The sequence below is a fragment of the Esox lucius genome, chromosome 9 (genome assembly GCF_011004845.1).
Source record: "Esox lucius isolate fEsoLuc1 chromosome 9, fEsoLuc1.pri, whole genome shotgun sequence".
In the NCBI taxonomy this organism is placed as follows: domain Eukaryota; kingdom Metazoa; phylum Chordata; class Actinopteri; order Esociformes; family Esocidae; genus Esox; species Esox lucius.
This window is the reverse complement of record NC_047577.1, coordinates 23,260,520-23,280,015: the sequence shown is the minus strand read 5'-3', so window position 1 is coordinate 23,280,015 and position 19,496 is coordinate 23,260,520. Positions and strand designations below refer to the sequence as shown.

Genomic DNA, 19,496 nt, shown 5'->3' with positions numbered 1-19,496 from the left:
TTTCAGTAAAAAAATCAAATAAAGATTTGTCCCCTATAAACATGTTCTGGACCGGGTTCTGGGGTTTCCATGATTCTTGACTTTTCACATGACGACCACGTCAGTTACCATAATCTATATTGATAGCTATTGCTGCGCCATACCGGGCGACGTCACGGTCCCCAAAATGGTTTCCATCATTAAAGGGTTTTTGAAGTTTTTTTTTTTTTAAAGGGTTTCTGTAAAACCAGTGCAGCTTAAGTAAGGCAATATTCTCCCACAAAATTGACTATTACCATAAAAGTCCCACTTTATCAACAACCGACAATGGCTGGTCATCAATGCAATTAACTGAGCAAGAGCCTGTGCTCTTAAATCTTTTTCTGCTCGCGAGCTGTCTGAACATTTTATTTCATTTCAGTGTTTGCTGCAGAGTTAGCTGTTGTTGTGGTTCTGCACTGCTAGCATTAGGATACTCAAACTCTGCACTGTGTTGCGTCTAAAGATGTTTGACCAAATTGCTTGAGTTACTGTTTTTTCTTTCCGTCACTTGAAAATATAGCAGAGCAGAAATTGCACTCTGCTTTACCAGACAAGAACCATAGAGCTTCACTTAATGTTTCCATGATGTGGTATTGGCATATTTCTATGAGTACAAGTAGATTAGACCAGCATCAACCCGATACCGGTATAGGGCATCCCTAGTACATACAAAATAATATACTAACCTAAAAACTGACTAAACTGTCAGAAACAGACTCCATGAGGGTGGCATGAGGGCCCAATGTCCTCTAGTGGGACCTGTGCCCACAGCCCAGCACCAGGCAGCTCGATTGACATTCGCCAGGGAACACCAGAATTGGCAGGTCTGCCATTGACACCCGTTCTCCTCCACATGCTAGCCAACGGTACCCTGACTGCTGTAAGGTAGCGGGATGAGATCTTCAGACCCATTGTCAGACCTTACGCTGGCGCAGTAGGCCCTGGGTCCCTCCTGGTGCAGGACAATGCCCAGGCTCATGTGGCCAGTGTGTGTAGGCAGTTCCGGGATGACAAAGGCATGATGCCAACAATGTACAATAAAACATTTTGATCTTTAATATATATTGCTCATCAAGACCCAATCCCATCATTTGTGAGCGGTGTACAATGGGTGCATCTTTATTTACATTTGTTTGACTCGAATAAATTTGGCGCATATGCTCAGGGAAATTAGGCTCGTTTACCCATGCAAATGTTGGCAACAGCCACGATTGTGACTAAAATGATTGAATGATGCATCTGGTAACATATTCAATATTCACAAAGGAAAACACATTCACAAAGGAAAACAGGTGGTGTATCATTTGAGGGGATGACATGTATACTGTTGCCTTGTTGACAATCTGGAGAGTTAATTACCTGTAACATTGACTTGGGATGAGGCAGCTCCTCACCTTGATATATTTTCATGTATGCCTGTGAGGAAAAGCAATCAAAATGTTTTGAAGATCTAGAGGAATGGTACAACATTTGAAGGAATGTTTGAAACAAGCAACATACTTTGAAATACTGAACAAGGTCTCTGCACGTCACTTTGGATCCCCCGATTTCCTTCTCCACCAAGTTCTCTGGGGACAACAGGATTGGGACTAGGCTGACTAGCTCCATCTTGAAATCATCATCAATATCTGGAGTGGAAAAGTGAGTGAGGAAATGCCTTAATTTACAAGTTTTTCCACATACTGTAAGGGAACAACCATCCCCACTAGCACACCTGCAAGTCTGCCATCAAAGTTGGGATTGGTGGCCACCTTCAGGCCAGGGTGGGGCAGTAGAAAGCAGCCGATGTTGGAGAAGCATGAGTGGATGTGCTTCCTGACGTTCTGTAGTTCCTCATGCTGGTTCTGTTTCACCTGGGCACATGGGAAAGATCCCCTGCTTATTCAAATGAATGGTAAGGAATTCAAGTTTGAATTAACTGGATCCCTGATTGGTTCATGCTGAACAGCTGCTCTGTTTTTAAATGGCTTATGGCAGGACCAAGAAACCTTTTCATCCTGAAACACACCAATGCAGGGATGTGTGCTCTAGACTAGCACAGGAGTTTCCTAATGTTTTACCCTGATCCCCCTTTAATTTTTTGGGTTTAGCCCAACCACGTTTTAAAGGCATAATCTACCCAAAACCGTACATCTCTACAGTAGACATTAAATAACGCAAATGAATGGTGACAGATGAGACGCAAGTGGACTACAAACCACACTGCAATACTTTTTCCACAAAGCCAAAGTCAATCTCAGTACGTCAAGCAGTAGCTTGCAGAACAATATCAACTAGAAAAGTACATTTCATGAAGAAAAAGTGGTGTGCTTGCTAGCTGTTTAAAAAGTATATGGTTTTAAAGAGTGTTTACCTATCGAAAGGATTGGAGTCTGTATTTTTTAAGTTTAAGAGATACTGTTGGTGAGGTTAATTAGCATAAATTAACATACATGACAGTTAGCTCAAAAGTTTTTCAATCGCAGATTTCCTGTCTGTAGTTGAAACAGTTCAAATACAGACTAGTAGTTAATACTAATTATGCTAATTAGCATTTGTAAAATCAATTACCATTCAATAATTTGCAATGGGGATAGCATAAACGTGTGAAACAAAGGTAATTTCATGTCTGAAGCTCGAATTTCAAAAGATGCAGCCCAATAGTAAATTAGTGGTAATTGCACAAATTAGCATATGTAAAATAAATTACTGTTACTTAATCTGCAGTATGGATAGCTTAAAAATGTAAAACAAAGTTGGTTTTGTGTCTGTGGCACGAACGGATCAACAAAAACAGCATAATAGATAATGATAATTATGCAAATTGCATACGTAAAATTAATTGTCTTTATATGAACAGGGGATAGCGAAACTGGTAAAGCAAAGTTGGTTTCATGTCTGTAGCTGGAATGGTTAAAAAGAGAATTTATTAGCAATTATGCTAATTAAAATATTTAAAATCGCTAAACGTTTCCAAATTTGTAGTAGGGATAGCCTAAAATGTTGTAAAATTTTTGGTTTTGTGTCTGTAGCTCAAACGGTTCAAAAGATACAGCCTAATTGCTAATTCATGGTACTTCTGCAAATTAGCAAATGTAAAAATCGAGAACCATTTCTTAATATGCAGTGAGGATTGCCAAAACGTGTGAAACAAAGTTGGTTTCGTGTCTGTAGCTCAAATGGTTCAAAACATAGCCTAATTATGCAAATTAGCACTAATTAGCATACTTAAAATCAATTGTTTCATAGTTTGCAGTGGGGATAGTCAAAATGTGTGAAACCAAGTTTTGTGTCTGTAGCACAAACAGTTCAAGAGTCATTCTCAGTTATATCCTAACGATGTAAATTAGCAATTACACAGTCAATTGTTTATAAACATGTAATAGGATTCTTATTTAGTATAGCCTCAAACCTTTAAAGTTATCAAAGGTTGATTGGCCCTAAAGCATGAACATTTTGAATCGAAACCTCTATTACTTTGGCTCTCATTGAAACATGCTAATTTATGCAAGCTTTGAATGATTATAGTTACAAAAGTAGACATGGTATCAAAACTGAATACAACCAACTCGAGTTGGGTCAGCCTGAACATCTTGTTGTTGGTTTGGACTTGATAGCTTAAAAACTGTAGGAAGAGAATTTGACTTTACCATTCAAGTCCATGGACACTTTTCCCCCATTGAAATTAATTGGTGGCTCATTTAAATATTCATATATGGGGGGGACCGACGAATGACGAAGTCGTAATATAGGAGAAACCTATAGTTGTGCTTTGCCTTCGGCAAGCACCCCTAATTTAGGAGGTACATGCAAAAAATACTTTGCATTTCAGGATTTAATTTAAAGCTCAAATGTTTTATCAGGTGGCTGTGGCAATGAGTCTAAGCATGAGAAGGTTGCCAGGTTCATTTGCATTCTACAGCCCACTCACCGCTCAAAAAGTGAGAAAGCAGCCTTTGGAGCGTAACTTCACGGAATGTAACGACAAGCTGAATCCTGGAGACTGATGGAAACGTAACTTTGATTCAAGGTTTTGGTGGAAGAAAATATACAGGTGCTGGTCCTAAAATTTGAATTTACTCAAAAAGTTGATTCATTTCAGTAATTCCATTCAAAAAGTGAAACATGTATAATGTATACATTCATTCCACACAGACTGATATATTTCAAGTGTTTATTTATTTTAATTTTGATGATTATAACTGACAACTAATGAAAACCCCAAATTCAGTATCTCAGAAAATTTGAATATTGTGAATAGGTTCAATATTGAAGACACCTGGTGCCACACTAATCAGCTAATTAACCCAAAACACCTGCAAATGCCTTTAAATGGTCTCTCAGTCTAGTTCTGTAGGCAACAATCATGGGGAAGACTGCTGACTTGACAGCTGTCCAGAAGACAACCATTGACACCTCGCACAAGGACGGCAAGACAAAAAGGTCATAGCTAAAGAGGCTGGCTGTTCACAAAGCTTTGTGTCCAAGCACATTAATTGAGAGGCAAAGGGATGGAAAAGATGTGGTAGAAAAAAAGTGTATAAGCAATAGGGATAACAGCACCCTGGAAAGGATTGTGAAACAAAACCCATTGAAAAATGTGGGGGAGATTCACAAAGACTGGACTGCAGCTGGAGTCAGTGCTTCAAGAACCACCACGCACAGACGTATGCAAGACATGGGTTTCAGCTGTCTCCTTCCTTGTGTCAAGCCACTCTTGAACAAGACACAGCGTCAGAAGCGTCTCGTCTGGGCTAAAGGCAAAAAGGACTGGACTGCTGCTGAGTTATGTTCTCTGATGAAAGTACATTTCGCATTTCCTTTGGAAATCAAGGTCCCAGAGTCTGGAGGAAGAGAGGAGAGGCACAGAATCCACGTTGCTTGAAGCCCAGTGTAAAGTTTCCACAGTCAGTGATGGTTTGGGTTGCCATGTCATCTGCTGGTGTTGGTTCAATGTGTTTTCTGATGTCCAAGGTCACGCAGTCATCTACCAGGAAGTTGTAGAGCACTTCATGCTTCCTGCTACTGACCAACTTTATGGAGATGCAGATTTCATTTTCCAACAGGACTTGGCACCTGCACACAGTGCCAAAGCTACCAGTACCTGGTTTAAGGACCATGGTATCCCTGTTCTTAATTGGCCAGCAAACTCGCCTGACCTTAACCCTATAGAAAATCTATGGGGTACTGTGAAGAGGAAGTTGCGATATGCCAGACCCAACAATGCAGAAGAGCTGAAGGCCACTGTCAGAGCAACCTGGGCTCTCATAACACCTGAGCAGTGCCACAGACTGATCAACTCCATGCCACGCCACATTGCTGCAGTAATTCAGGCAAAAGGAGCCCCAACTAAGTATTGAGTGCTGTACATGCTCATACTTTTCATGTTCATACTTTTCAGTTGTCCAACATTTCTAAAAATCTTTTTTTGTATTGGTCTTAAGTAATATTCTAATTTTCTGAGATACTGAATTTTCATTAGTTGTCAGTTATAATCATCACAATTAAAAGAAATAAACATTTGAAATATATCAGTCTGTGTGTAATGAATGAGTATAATATACTTTCACTGAATGGAATTACTGAAATCAATCAACTTTTTGATAATATTCTAATTTTATGACCAGCACCAGTATTACTGACAGCGCAGTGTGTACTTTGAGAAACCAAAACATACTTCCGTCATGACAATAGACTGACGTGCTCTCGATAAGCATGCCCATACTACTGACTGATTTGGTGATGAGGAACAAAGACTGGAGATTTTTTTATGGGGAAACAAATAGTTTCCACCAAATTACATTTCTGCTTTCATACACTAAACACTTAAAGTAGGGTTAATTAAAGTTCCTGTTTTCCCATGAACATTAAAATAAATTCAGAAATTGATCATCACTAAAGCTGTGCAATGTCACAAAACACAATTAAGTAAAATAATATAATTTTGGTGATTGGTGTTCTACTGTGGTCTTTAAATGAGGAGGATAGTCAGGAATAACTCAGGCAGGGTGCCGGAATTAAGAGACCTGCTTGAGCTTACAGAATGAGTTAAAAATAAGTTTCTCCCAATTCCATGTACAGCTTATTTTTTTCTATACAGCCTACTCGACCAGGCTGGATTTAAATAGCGGATGAATAATTAGAGAGGAAATGCTTCACTTCGGGGGATGTCATCAAAGTTGGAGAGAATTGACATACTTGTAATCTCTTCTCAAGGAAACTCTTCCCTCCCTCAAGGCCGTAGGGATGCTCATAGGGGTAGCTCCAGTCTCTAATGAGGAACATTAGTGTCTGTCGTAAAGAACAATGAACAAAGAAACATTTAACAAGGTGCTGTAGTACTGACTTTTCACAAAGGGTCCATTGACAGCATAATGCACTAAATGCATCTTACCTCCATCTTAACTGCCTAAAAAAAAATCTGCATTATAGTTCAGAAGGAAATGTCCCTTTCATATAGTGTTATGATCTGCACAAATTAATACAGGCTGGCACTTGACCGGCAGAAACAATATAGCGAAAAAAACATCAAAGTGACCTGTTTTTTACCAGGTCACTTTCTGTGCAGTAACAGGTGTGTACAAAAATGTTTAGACAATTCATAAAGGTCGGGTTGAATGCTTCTGTGAAATGGAACAATACCTGAAATGGCTTTTGGTAGATTTCCTCCAAAGCCAGCCTTCCATATTCAGTAAAGAGCTAAGAAAATCAAAATGGGGGAAAAAAAACCCCAAACATGTTAAGTCAAGCATGGGGTTTCTATCAGGCACAAGTCAGACATAAAAGTACACATCAACAAGAAACCAGGCAAGCCTAGTTCAGCCGGCTTCCAATAAAGCAATTTTTGTTGCACTCCCTGGATTCGAACCCGGGTCACCCACGTAATAGGCTGTGTCTTTAACCACTACATCATGGAGCTAGACACCATTAAGCAGTGTTAAACTGAGTAACGTTTCTTAAAGTTTTCCTCCACCACAAAAACATCCATGAACTGTATGGCTTTTGCCACTGGCCATTTTAACAGCTTATTAGCCATTTGTGAATTACATTGACAAAATAACTCAATATAGGTGATAACTGACTTTTGTCAAGTGAAAAGATGAGAAACGTGGAGCCAGCGGAGTTTTCTGTCCTGAACAAATACTAATACATCATTCAAAAAGCCACCAGAAAGTCACAATAACAGTAAACCGTTTTATTGTGTTTCCTATAACGTAGCTGCATGAAGGTTGTAAACATTGAAGTTTGTCTATCCTGAACAAATCCTCTTTTCCCACTGGCCATTTTAACAGCTAATTATCCATTTGTGAATGACGATGATACAATATCTACCAATAAAGATGACAATAACATTGTCATGCGGTTCTATAGTCCGCATCTCAAACCACAACACTATTTAACAAGGGGTGGGTCAGACACATTCGCTCTTCTAGGCAAACAGATGGTCCAGCAAAAAGGTAATGATATAAACAATCCATTAACAAATATTTTGCTGCAAACTTGACATTTACAAGGACGATCATGACATCAGTTGTATTTCAAATCCAAGAGACTTCTGCTGAGTTGGCAGTAAAAAGACTATTCAGAACATTTGCTTCAATGGGTACTCTTGAGTTAAAAGGGCTCCACTAAACAGTTAAACATCAAGCCTCTATCCATTCATTGTGTATCATTAAGGAAACAAGCAGCTGAACAAATGCTATTTCATTGTGACCCAAGTTCAAGAGATCATATTGCATGGATGATAATCAGAAAATAAACCATGTTTACATTTTCCACTGGAGGGCTGTGACGCATTACATCTACATACAGAACCTATTCAAGTTATGCAATCTGTGGAGTTCAACATCCAAAGCTCAAGGCCAATGCCATGTAGAATACTGAATGTTTACATTATACAATGCACACTAGTACACATACCTGGAGATGTTGAAGGTCATCCTCTTGTACATTCTGAGACAAGTTGTAAACCTAACAGGGTGTCATTATAACCAATGCACAAAACAATAAAAGAAAAGGTGAAGCAAATTACATTTTCAATCAATGTTTTGCATGACTCAATAAGCTACAATGGAAATGAGAAAATTCTGGTAATTAACAAAACAGTCCAGGTTAGAGCAGTCCAACACTGTTCCTGGAGCTCTGTCCAGAAGGTTGTCACCAATCCAAGTTGTGACTAACCTGATTTTGCCATTTATCCAGATAATCACGACAATTAGGGGGGCTAGATCAGGCTTAGTATGAAAACATACAGGAAGGTATATCACCAGCAAGTGTTGGGCAGCCCTAGTCTAAAATCAGCACTTGAATCCAAATTTCACTCATTTTCAAATTTGGAAGGTGGATTGTGGCATTCCATGTTCAAATCACATACATTAACAATTTTTTTATTTTATATATAAGCAAATGTTTCATGGGCACAGAGCAACAGACCTTCTTTGTAGATTGAATTTACCAATTCAAATAACATACAAAATCGCAAGCAGACTCATACCTGTACAGAACTTGTCATGGTGCTCAAAGCAAACAGTGTTGCACAATCTTTGATAGTTGACTGGCTGTCGAAAGCCCCCTGTGTGTCGATTAGAAGAACAGCAACCTGCATAGAGGACGTGTTATTAGAAATCATATTCTTCAACGAAAGAGTGAGGGAAAAAAAAAATTGTATGTCAAATTAAACCTCATGGTATTATGCAAGTACACCCTCCCAGCATCTTGTTTTGTGCTTGATGCAGTTATCGAAAATGTATGAAGAGGATATGCGCCGTTTCATCACATTCGGGGTGGATTGATATCCTGTCACTGGACCCTATCGTCTCAGCCCCAAGGCCTTAGGCGGCTATATTATTGTGCTCGGGGAGTAGGGTCAGTTCTCCTTCAACACTATAAATCCATGCAGACCTAAGTTTTCCCTGTCTCCTGCCCTGTTTAAAACTTAGGAGGACATGAGGTCTTGGCCCACACCTCCGGAGAACCAAGCTTGAAAGACTTGTTGCTGTCCCTGTCCAAAGTCCTCCTGGTTGTGTTGCAGATCAGGATGATACCTGACAATTTCAGCTGCCACTCTGCTGACCCCTCCCGGGTTGTCCGTGTCCTTGTCCATTTGGTCATGCTTCCGACCTGGACTAGGTTTAAATAGACTCAACTCAGCCCACATGCATTTTTTATTACAATTTGTACTCTTAATATGTTCACCAAGCACAGTCAGAAGAGGACTGGTCACCCCTTCGAGCATGGTTCCTCTCTAGGTTTCTTCCTAAATTTTGGCCTTCTTAGGGAGTTTTTCCTAGCAACTGAAATTCAACACTATTGTTGTTTGCTCCTTGGGGTTTAAGGCTGGGTGTTTTGTAAAAGCACTTTGTGACAACTGCTGATGTAAAAAGGGCTTTATAAATACATTTGATTGATTCTGCTTCAGTGCTTATGGCGTATGATATGGACTTGAAATCAGTGGTTCAAACTAATTCATGTGTAATGTCGATTTGAACCTTCAATTTTGGTCAAAGAAAATGGTCACCTCACAGCTAGGGGGAAGAAATGGCTTAGGATTTACCTTGCTCCCATCCGGCTTGTCCACTACAAACACCTCACTCCAGGCCAGGATGCCTGTAGTCTCCCTCTCACAGCCTCCCCGCCAAGTGAAGCCAGTCAGCGGCTCCTCGTGCCCACCCAGCCAGGAGCTGGACATCTAAATGGAGGAAAAGGTGTTCAAGCAGGGTATTAGCAATCGCAAGAGAAATTATGCTCAGCTTTTAAAAAGGCACGCTCTGGTCACAACCACCAGATCACGGACAGAAAAAACAGGGTATTATATGGCAAGCGCGGTGCGGCTAGTAATGTCATATCACCATATGCTGTACAGCACCACAGGGTTGAGTTTCAGATTTTTCTCAATTTTACTGGTCTATTACCATGTCAATAAAGTCTTGAAAAGATACTGACTTTTGATGCTAACATTAGCTACAGTAAGATGTGTTTTCATTGTAGCCTCATGTGACTGAAACACCTTTAGGAAACACCTCGACTCAGACAGTCAAGAAAGAAATCCCATCTCCTTCCACTAGACCAAGTGTATTCAACTCTGGCACTTGAAGTAATTACCCCTCCATTTTTTCCATTACAACCCACCAATCAGAGACTTATTTAGACCAGGGACACGTGGGGGTAATTAATGAGGTAGAACAGACCACCACCAGTATCCGGCCCTTGTAGGGGAAGAGTTGAATACCTCTGCCCTAGACAGTTAATGTAACCCAGAATAAAAAGGTTAAGCAATGCATTCATGAACCCTTGCTATTGTAAGTGGGCAAGCAATACTTTCTTACAACTATCAGGCATAGTGGAGGTCTCTAGGGCAAAGGATTGCTAACACTGAGATAATTGGGCAACCAGGAATTCACCTAAAACACATGACAAAGTGACAGGTCAGCCCTGTTTGACAGCCTCCTCAGTGGCACCCTGAGGCACTGTTGGTATGCTGTTGCCAGTAGGTGAACAATCACTGGAATAATGATCACCTGAACCATTAAGCAGTGACAGATCATTTTTTTGTGCTTAGCGCTGGTCAATTTTAAATTACAAAATCATGTGGCGAGCTACGGCTTAGGGTTTCAAAACAGGCTTCAACTGCCTTATGACCCTTATAAAAGAGCAAATTCTGCATGCATTTGAATAACAGCATTTTTCAGCTAACTAAACACTGCCTCAACACCAAGTTGTAGTTGCATTTGGGATAGTGATCCTAGACAGTGGTGTTCAGGTCAAGAACAAAAGCAGCCTTTATGCCTGGAATAAAAGGGCAGTGTTTTTGCAAATAGCACTCCACAGTACAAGTCATTGTAATGCCCCCCCCCAAAAATACTAATAATCTGCTGTAAGCACAGCTCAAATGGATTATGGTCCGCCACTACAGCACCCACCCAACGATGGCTAATCAGAACTCTCCAAAGGGTTCAGGAAGTGTAGGACATGAAAATACATTTTACATGCTAACCATTCAATGATTAGATCAAATACATTCCACAGAGAGTTACAGGTTTTACTTTAGAACATATCAGAAAGATATCTTCTAAATCAAAATAAGTATCTCAGGTTGGTTGTGGATGTCACTCCTTTTTATAAGACCGAGCCATAAGTTGCAATGCTCTACTTGTTTAAAGGACACTTGATGTAAGCAGATGTCCCAAAGTGCTGCCAAATAGTCAAACACAGGAATTGTGTTCATAGTGATACTGAACAATTTCACATTAGCACAACAGCTGAAAATAGCTCTGCAAAAGCACTTCGAAACCCCATAGGTCAAAGCACTCTGGCCCACATTACGTTCAGACATGTGATGTGAGCTGTGCCCCAGTCAATCTTCTCTGGTCAAAGATAAGCAGGCCAGAAGTGAATAGGCTTTACATCAATGACTACTAGGAAACAGGAAACCCACAAAATTGTACTTCAAATCTACTTGCAAAAAGATGATTTAATCTAGCAAATCTGACGTCTATTCACTTAGTGCTTTTTATTTTCTTTGCTCAGGAAACATTTTGCTTTATGGCTCGATACAATCCAACATGCTGAATTCCTGAACAATGTCCCAAATACAGCATTCACAGCAACGGCATCTCAGCAGGAAACTACCTTAAATCATGCTGCCTCATCAAACCTCAGCAATGACTGAATCAATACCCAAATTATGAACTCTGGCTTAGTCTAGGCTGTTCCTGGTGGTGGGTTGATACAGCCATTGTATTTGCATTGCAGCTTATGTATTTCCATACACGCTGGGTCCGGGCTGGTGTGTTGTCAGTATAAAATGCAAACATTGTACATATACTTTCACCTAATTGGGTATGTAACAATGGGGGATCTCCTGGATGTACATACACAACCTGTTGACTCCTGTATTCGTACAGCCCAAGTAGCTATAAAGAAATATATATGCACGTAAGAGGTATATATATATATATATATATATACCTCTTACGTGCATATATATTTCTTTATAGCTACTTGGGCTGTACGAATACAGGAGTCAACAGGTTGTGTATGTACATATATATATATACTGCTCCAAAAAAATAGAACTTAAATCACACATCAGGTCTTGAATGAAATATATTAAAGATCAAAACCTTTATTGTACATTGTGTTATTTGATGAGAACAAAATGACATCAACATCAAACAACGGTCAAAGGAAACCAACATTTCCAACAGAGCGAGGGTAGGATTCAAACTCACACTGAAAATCAAAGTTAACAATTGAAATCACAGGCTGTTCCAACTTACATGAGCAGCATATTTATTATATAATATCATGGCTTTTAAAACAAACCTATTTCAGTGTCCTCCTAGATTTAATACAAAAACAATATGCTTTATATATTTTTCATCCATTGTAATTTCTGGCCTTCGCCAGTTTAAAGCCTACTAGTTGTAAATGGAAAACTGGGTTTCTGGTTTCACCTTGTTGTACATGAAGCGCAGCATGAAGTCCAGAAGGAAGGACTTGCCCTTGCGGAAGGCGCCGGCCACTGAAACCACCACAACATTTAGGTCGCGCACGTGCTCCTGCAGCAGGATGCGCTCTAGTGCTGCCTCATCCAGCTCAAAGGCGTGGTCGTCTTCATGGGCCACGACAATCTGGACAGGCCTAGCCGACGAAATGTCGTTGAGTTCTGACAACAGGGTGTCCCTCTCTTCAGGGCTCATTTTAGGAGGCACATCCTCCACACCATGCCCTGCTGGAAAAGAGGTTAAGAAACATTAAAGGGAAGGTGCTCACTAAATGGCAATGTTGATTGTGAAAACAAAAGATGGTTAACCTATACATTTAAATGGTAATGCACGCCTTGATGTTGCACAGAAACCTGCTAATGTCTGTTCACCACTTGTATTCACACACAATATACATTTTAGTTAATTGAATTTTTAAATGGTATTTTAACACACCACACTCTTCATTTTTGGGAAAAGGGCCATTAAAATAGTATTTCACCATTTGTCAACACCTTACATAAAGCATCTGATAACATTGGCTGTTAAAATTATCATGCGCCTATATTTAGGGTTGTTCAAGGGCTTTCTAAAAACCAACAGGACCCAGTACACCAGATAATGACATCCCGAGACGTTGGAGGCCTGGTTTCTTAATAAATGTGAGGAGTTCCAGCTGGTCTCAGACAAGTTGGTGTCTGCCTGATTGTCTTTCAAACTCCAGTTTGTCTGTGGTTGGGTTTAGACCGGTAGCCTATGATCTGAGAGACACCAGCTCTGATCCCACCACTCAGGCTCAAGCAGAGCTAGAGTTTACATTTTGGGTGAATGTTTAAAATTGTAATCTCACTGTTACCAGAACAAAACTTGCATATGGAACTGAAATTGACAGGCATTTTTAGGAGACCAGAAACATTGGCAAAGGCCTTTAAGTAGCCATTTATATTAACCGTTTGAGTCATACTCAGTGTTAATATTCAGCCTTATTCTAAAACTGATTAAATAGCTCTGTCCCCCAGTCAATACACACAATACCTCAATGTCAAATAACTCATTTACAGGGAGTACTTTAGTTGCCTTTTGACCAACACCAAGCAGGCCTTCATTTGCCTTTTACTGAGGAGAAGCTTCCATTGTGCCACTCTGCAATAAAAGGCCAGATTGGTGGAGGTTCTCCCATTTTCACACAAACTCTGATTGAGCAATTTAGTCAGGCAGCCAGCTCTAGGAAAAACAATCCTTTTAAGAATTGAGGCCACTGTTCTTGGGTATTTTCAACCTTGCAGACATTTGGTACTCTTCCCCAGACATGCACCTAGACAACTGTCTTGGAGGGAGGGCTGTCACAATTATATCATTAGTTCACAATTGTCGTACAAATAACTGCAATAAATAATTTGTCTATATTGTAAATATTATGCCACTTACAGTGCAAGACTAAATATTGGAAAAATACATGACCTGGAGATTATTGCTCAGATGTGGCGTTTGCGCTATTGAGCAACACCTTTCTGGAGGAACTCCGGCAATTTGCCTCCTCCAAATGATTGTGCTCACCTCTTTCAATTTTTGCTTAAAACCAAAATGCGATCAGTGTGGTGCAGTTGTGTTCGGCTTTGGAACTACCACAAAATCAACGTGAATGAACGCTGTTCACAAAACGCAACCACAAAGCTATGACAATAAAAGTTCCCTGCACATCATGATGTTTCACCTCTCGCCCTGCGGCAAATAATACAGCCTAGTTATTTGAAACAGCCTTCCTTATGAAGCAAAAAGTTTAATATGTAATAGGACAATATATTTCAATCTACATATTAATGCACACTAATTAGGAAATGACAATTCAACTAAGAATATTAAAATACTCTACACATGCTTGAATTATTTGTTGATCAGAGTTGATGCAACAGACAAGCAACTGATACACATTTGTTTAATAAATGTTGCGAAATTACATTACTGTGCATACCAAGATGGCGGTACATACATCGCAAGGCTCAGTCTACCCAGTTTCTGCAAATTAGCAGTAATTTATTTAATAGTTCTTAGCTTATTCACTCAGTACAGCCTAGAACACACTATACAGCCAACAAGAACTCCTGGACATTGGAGCACAATGCACAGGAACTTTCTGACAACTTCCACCGGAGATTGTGAAGACGCCTCAGGAGACGCTATTTGCATTGCTGACTGGAGGTGCCCAGAGGCAGTGTCGTAATCCAGGGCTCGGCAATAATGATGGCCCAATGGCCCTGGGCCAGTAAAAAGTCAAGTTGAGAATAATCAAACTACCAAGTCACTGTCCCTATCGATTGTAAAATAATCGCATTGCAAACTCTACATCCTCCAGTTGTTTCGTAATCTGGCCCACGCACAAAACTACCTTACAACTCCTTTTTTGACTTTATATTCATTTTTATGAATTTTCATGTTAAGCAACAAAAGTATTTGGTTCTATGTTGTAACACTGATGAAATACAACTTTTGGAAGGAGGGACAGTAAAAAAAATATTCAGCCTAGTAAGTTTCAAACCCACTCGCCCACTTGGACAGTGGCAAAAAATGCTAACGTTGAGCCCTGTCTAATGATAGCCCCCGATGGGCCTTCAGTACCTAGCTTTTCCTCGCTAACATACGGTCACAGGCCAACAAAATGGACGAAATACGACTAATACGAGAATCATCTCACAAAAATTGATTATGGATTGCAGCGTCACGATTCTCAGCGATGTGGCTTAACAACATACCGATAACATAATTGACCTAGATGGGCGCCATGTGTGATGGCAATTCTATCGATTAAAACTCTTCAGGAAGTAGGTACAGAGACAAGATTGTCTTTACACAATTAGCGATTTATTTGCAAATAGAGACAATTGAAAATACATTAAGTCAAGAAATTCCACAACAGATGTCGTCAGAGAAGATCAGACTGAAGAGGACTCGAGTAAGACCAGAGGAGGTGGGCTGTGCATTTATGTAAACAAAACATGGTGTACAAACACTAACTTAACCGGAAGCCACTGCTCAACCAATTCAAAGCACCCCACAATCATGAACGGCATCGAAAGACTAGTTCTGGCCAACCTTAAGTCCTGCCCACCCCAGACCTCTGTCAGGTTAGAAAAGTTCACCTACACCCTGATCGTGAACACCGGTGTTCCACAAAGCTGTGCGTGGAGCACTCTCCTATACTCAGTCACCCACAACTGCGTTCCTGTACACTGTTCCAACACCATCGTAAAGTTTGCAGATAACACCACGGTGGTAGGCCTGATCACAGACAACGACAACTCAACCTACAGGGAGGAGGTCCACCGCCAGGCGGCATGGTGCACGGACAACCTGGCAAGAAAACCAAGGAACTCATTGTAGATTACAGGAAGTCTAAAGGCTGCAGGCACGCCCCAGTTCTCATCAATGGCCTGGGTGTCCACATCTGAGGACATCTCCTAGACCCTCAACACCTCAGCCCTGGTCAAAAAGTCACAGCAGCACCTGTACTTTGAAGAGGCTAAAGAAAGCCCACATGTCCTCAAAGATCCTTGTGAACTTTTACCACTGCACAATAGAGATCATTCTGACAAATTTTTACAGTGAGCATTTGGACAGGGAGGTTTAGCGGTTGCTCCATAGCGGACCAGAAGGCCCAGCAACGGGTGGTGAAAATCGCCCAGCACATCACTGTTGCCCAGCTTCCTGCCACCGCAAACCTCCAACACAACGCAAACCTCCACCTACCCTGTGGCTGCACAGGGTAGGTGGGCTCATCAGGGACCCTTCACACCCATGCCACAAATTGTTTGCCCTCCAACCATCAGGCAGGCAGTACAGTTCTTTGATCCCGCATCAGCAGGCTCAGGAGCAGTTTCCTCCCATCTACTGTAACCCTGCTTAATTTTGTAACCCAGAGGACCCTGTGAACTGTTACCTAACTCTTAAGGCTTCTCACGGACCTTGTTGCACTACTCCCTTGTACTACTGACACTGCCTTGCAAAGCCTGATAACGGAAGTTTTACCTCAGGAACCTCACTGCTGCCATCCCTGCACTTGCACATGTACATTCAACTTGCCTCTTTGCACATTTAGAATTGCCATCATGCTTGCATTTTTACAGTTGTTACATACGCATGTCTACCCCAGGGACCATCGCGGCATCCCGGTTGCACATGCTACCTTCTTCAATTTGCCTCATTTGCTCATCAAGAATGCCATTCAGAATTTGCCAACTGTACCCGCACAATTATTACCCAATTTCTTCTGCCCTACTCTATTTGCACTTGTTCAATGCTAAATGCATTTCATTGTACTGTACTTGTTTTGTTAAATGACAAAGTTAAATCTAATCAAAACTTTTAAACTAGGTTTAAACATACTGAAATTAAGAAAACAAGTTTCAGTAAATGATCAGCACCTATAATTTTCCACAAAGCTGTCTACTTGAAGCGCTACACAACATTTCTTCAAGCTCATTGATTTTGCCCTGTCATTCATTGGCAAAAGTGTGCCTTTCCAAATCATGTCCAATCAATTGAATTTACCACATGTGGACTCCAATCAAGATGTAGAAACATCAAGGACCATCAACAGAAAAGATGCACCTGACCTAAATTTCAAGTATAAAGCAGAGGGTCTGAAAACAGCAAATACGATATTTCCGCATTATTGTTTACAAAATATACAATTGAATATACTTTTTTGATGGACTGTTATGGGTATTTGCATGTAAATGGAGATACATTTTTTTCTTTTAGAATAAGTCTGCAAAGTAACAAAATGTTGAATAATTTAAGGGGTGTGAATATTTCCCAAATCCACTGTAGAGATGTGGAAATACTGTGCAATTGCGCTTACCACAGAACAAGCAGAGTACATTCAAAACTAATCGTAAATAGTCAAAAGCCATCGTTCTTGCCAAAGTAACATCCTTCACGTCAGATGATATGAAAGCAGTAACCAAGAGAGAAGTACCATTATTTTGTCAAGAAACATGATTCATACTTTAAGCCTATATTCTCTAGTTGCGCTTTGGATGAAACGGAGCTGAAAGATTAGGGGGGGGCAGTAGTATACTAAAACGCACAACAGGAAACAGTGGCATGATTCAGACTGTCAAGGTTTGCGGGTGTGTAACAAACCGTTTGAGAGGTTAGAACAAAAAGGTGCATGCACATCTAACGTGCAGCCGCAAGCATTTCTGCACTATCTTGCCTAACATCAAACACCTTATTTGATTAATACATTCCGTGGCCTCTGGTTTGGTACCCTCGGACCTGCCAAAGGCAATCAGTGGCTGGTCAGTTGGACACCGTCCAACCCTGACCTGATAAAATGGCCAAAAAGTTTGATGTCACCAGTGAGCTGCAATCCAAACTTAAAAGTTCCACACTTGACTTCATTCCTACTTCTCAGTCCTAAAGGCAATGGAAGAGATTAGCCTGCTCCTGTCCCTGTAACATGAGATCTACCCATTTTCTCTTGCATCTCCTACTCAACATTACTAAATACATTTCTCAAGGGCACATAACCATAATTATAATGCATTGCTTTTCTTTCCTCTGAGAGGCAAACATCTACGCTCCATTTTTATGTTTTGTTATTTAATGTTCCACTGTTCAGATCCTTAGCAAACAAGCCGACAAAATCAGGCGTTATACCCAGGGTTGCATGATTTACTGACAACATTGGCCCAATCACAAGCACACTCATCACACCCATTAAAGCTCCGCCTCTGGCTCGGGCCATTTGACCTAAAAGAAAATATTTGTTTACGGTTATTTAACCAGGTAAGTCAATGGAGAACCAATTGTAATTTAAGCATTCTGGCCAATTGGGCCTATAGGGTTAGCAATAAGAAGGGAAGGAGAATTAAGATGAACATTATTTCCATAAACCCCACTGGGGAACCCATTCACACAAGCAGCCTGTAAGTCTAAACTGTTGTGGTGAAATCAGTGTTCACAGTAGGAGTACATTTGGCCCAATTAACAGTTGGGTGCATTGGCTGTTAAGAGGAGCAAGTGATAAATGATCTAACTTCAGGATTGAGTCTCAACGTAAAAACGTCTCACTGCATTATTCAAACCAGCTTTTCTCAAAACGACACACCAAATGTCTGGGGACCGAGCGGAGAGTGCTCGGGGTGAGTGTGGGTACACTTGAAGGCATTTCCGGCAACACTAAAATTCCATCTGAGTGCTCCAGTCAAGACATCTTTATAGAACTGCTTTACATATGAAAGTTTAGTAATCTAAGCCATACTAATTAATTTGAACTTTATTTGCATTTACTTATGAATTTCCCTTTCTACTTTTTGCATTGGTCTCAACCATAGGGTCAGTAGGGCCTACATCCCTCAGAGCTACGTGGCCGTCCAGTACGGTCACATGGACGTCCTCACTAGGGGGAGCCCTTGAGTGGATGTTTAGGCGGACAGACGGGCGATAAGTGACATGGAGCAGGATGTTGAGCAGAACAGACAGGTGATGAGGACGGAGGGCATGGTCTTGACAGACAGGAAAATGGCCTGGATGTAAAAATCCAGCTCGAACCTCATGAACATTGACGCGACCTGGAAGTCTTGCAGGGCGAGCATATTTTGAATGTAATAATAATGGCGTTGACTATGAAGTGATCAATCAAATGATTAAAATCCAATGACTGTTATTTGTGATATTTACGCTAGAATTCAATCTTGGCTGCACTGTTTTCTACAATTACAGGGAAGTGTTTGTTTTGGGTGAAAACGACACTGAAGTCTTAACATGTTTTTATACATCTAACAATAGTCAAGCACAATAAGACCCAGCCAAGGAGGGTGAAAACAGAGCATAGACTATATCATTTCAGTCTTAAACTGTTAATAAACCGAAAAAACATAACAGAAACAGTTTTTCAAGTCTCTATTTCATTCTTTCCCACTTTTGCCATGTCAAAATAATAGGCTAATAGTAATTAAATATCCCATTGCAAATAGGAGTTTCACAAAAATGTTTGATTAAATTTTT

General features: G+C 40.5%; 1 protein-coding gene across 5 annotated transcripts in view; it reads right to left on the bottom strand.

Annotated features, from left to right (window-relative positions):
• Positions 1-19,496, bottom strand: part of LOC105026826 (atlastin-2) — a 43,619-nt gene that overhangs the window by 18,513 nt on the left and 5,610 nt on the right. For 3 of the 5 annotated variants that reach the window (XM_034294337.1, XM_010898565.3, XM_010898567.3), the window contains exons 2-10: positions 12,456-12,733; positions 9,554-9,688; positions 8,495-8,599; positions 7,921-7,971; positions 6,643-6,699; positions 6,199-6,291; positions 1,736-1,874; positions 1,522-1,649; positions 1,381-1,437 (exon numbers count right to left, since the gene is read on the bottom strand). In XM_034294337.1, the coding sequence (XP_034150228.1) occupies positions 1,381-1,437; positions 1,522-1,649; positions 1,736-1,874; positions 6,199-6,291; positions 6,643-6,699; positions 7,921-7,971; positions 8,495-8,599; positions 9,554-9,688; positions 12,456-12,733 (1,043 nt within the window). The remainder of the gene's footprint in view (positions 1-1,380; positions 1,438-1,521; positions 1,650-1,735; positions 1,875-6,198; positions 6,292-6,642; positions 6,700-7,920; positions 7,972-8,494; positions 8,600-9,553; positions 9,689-12,455; positions 12,734-19,496) is intronic. The other 2 variants (XM_034294338.1, XM_034294340.1) reach the window with 2 other exon arrangements.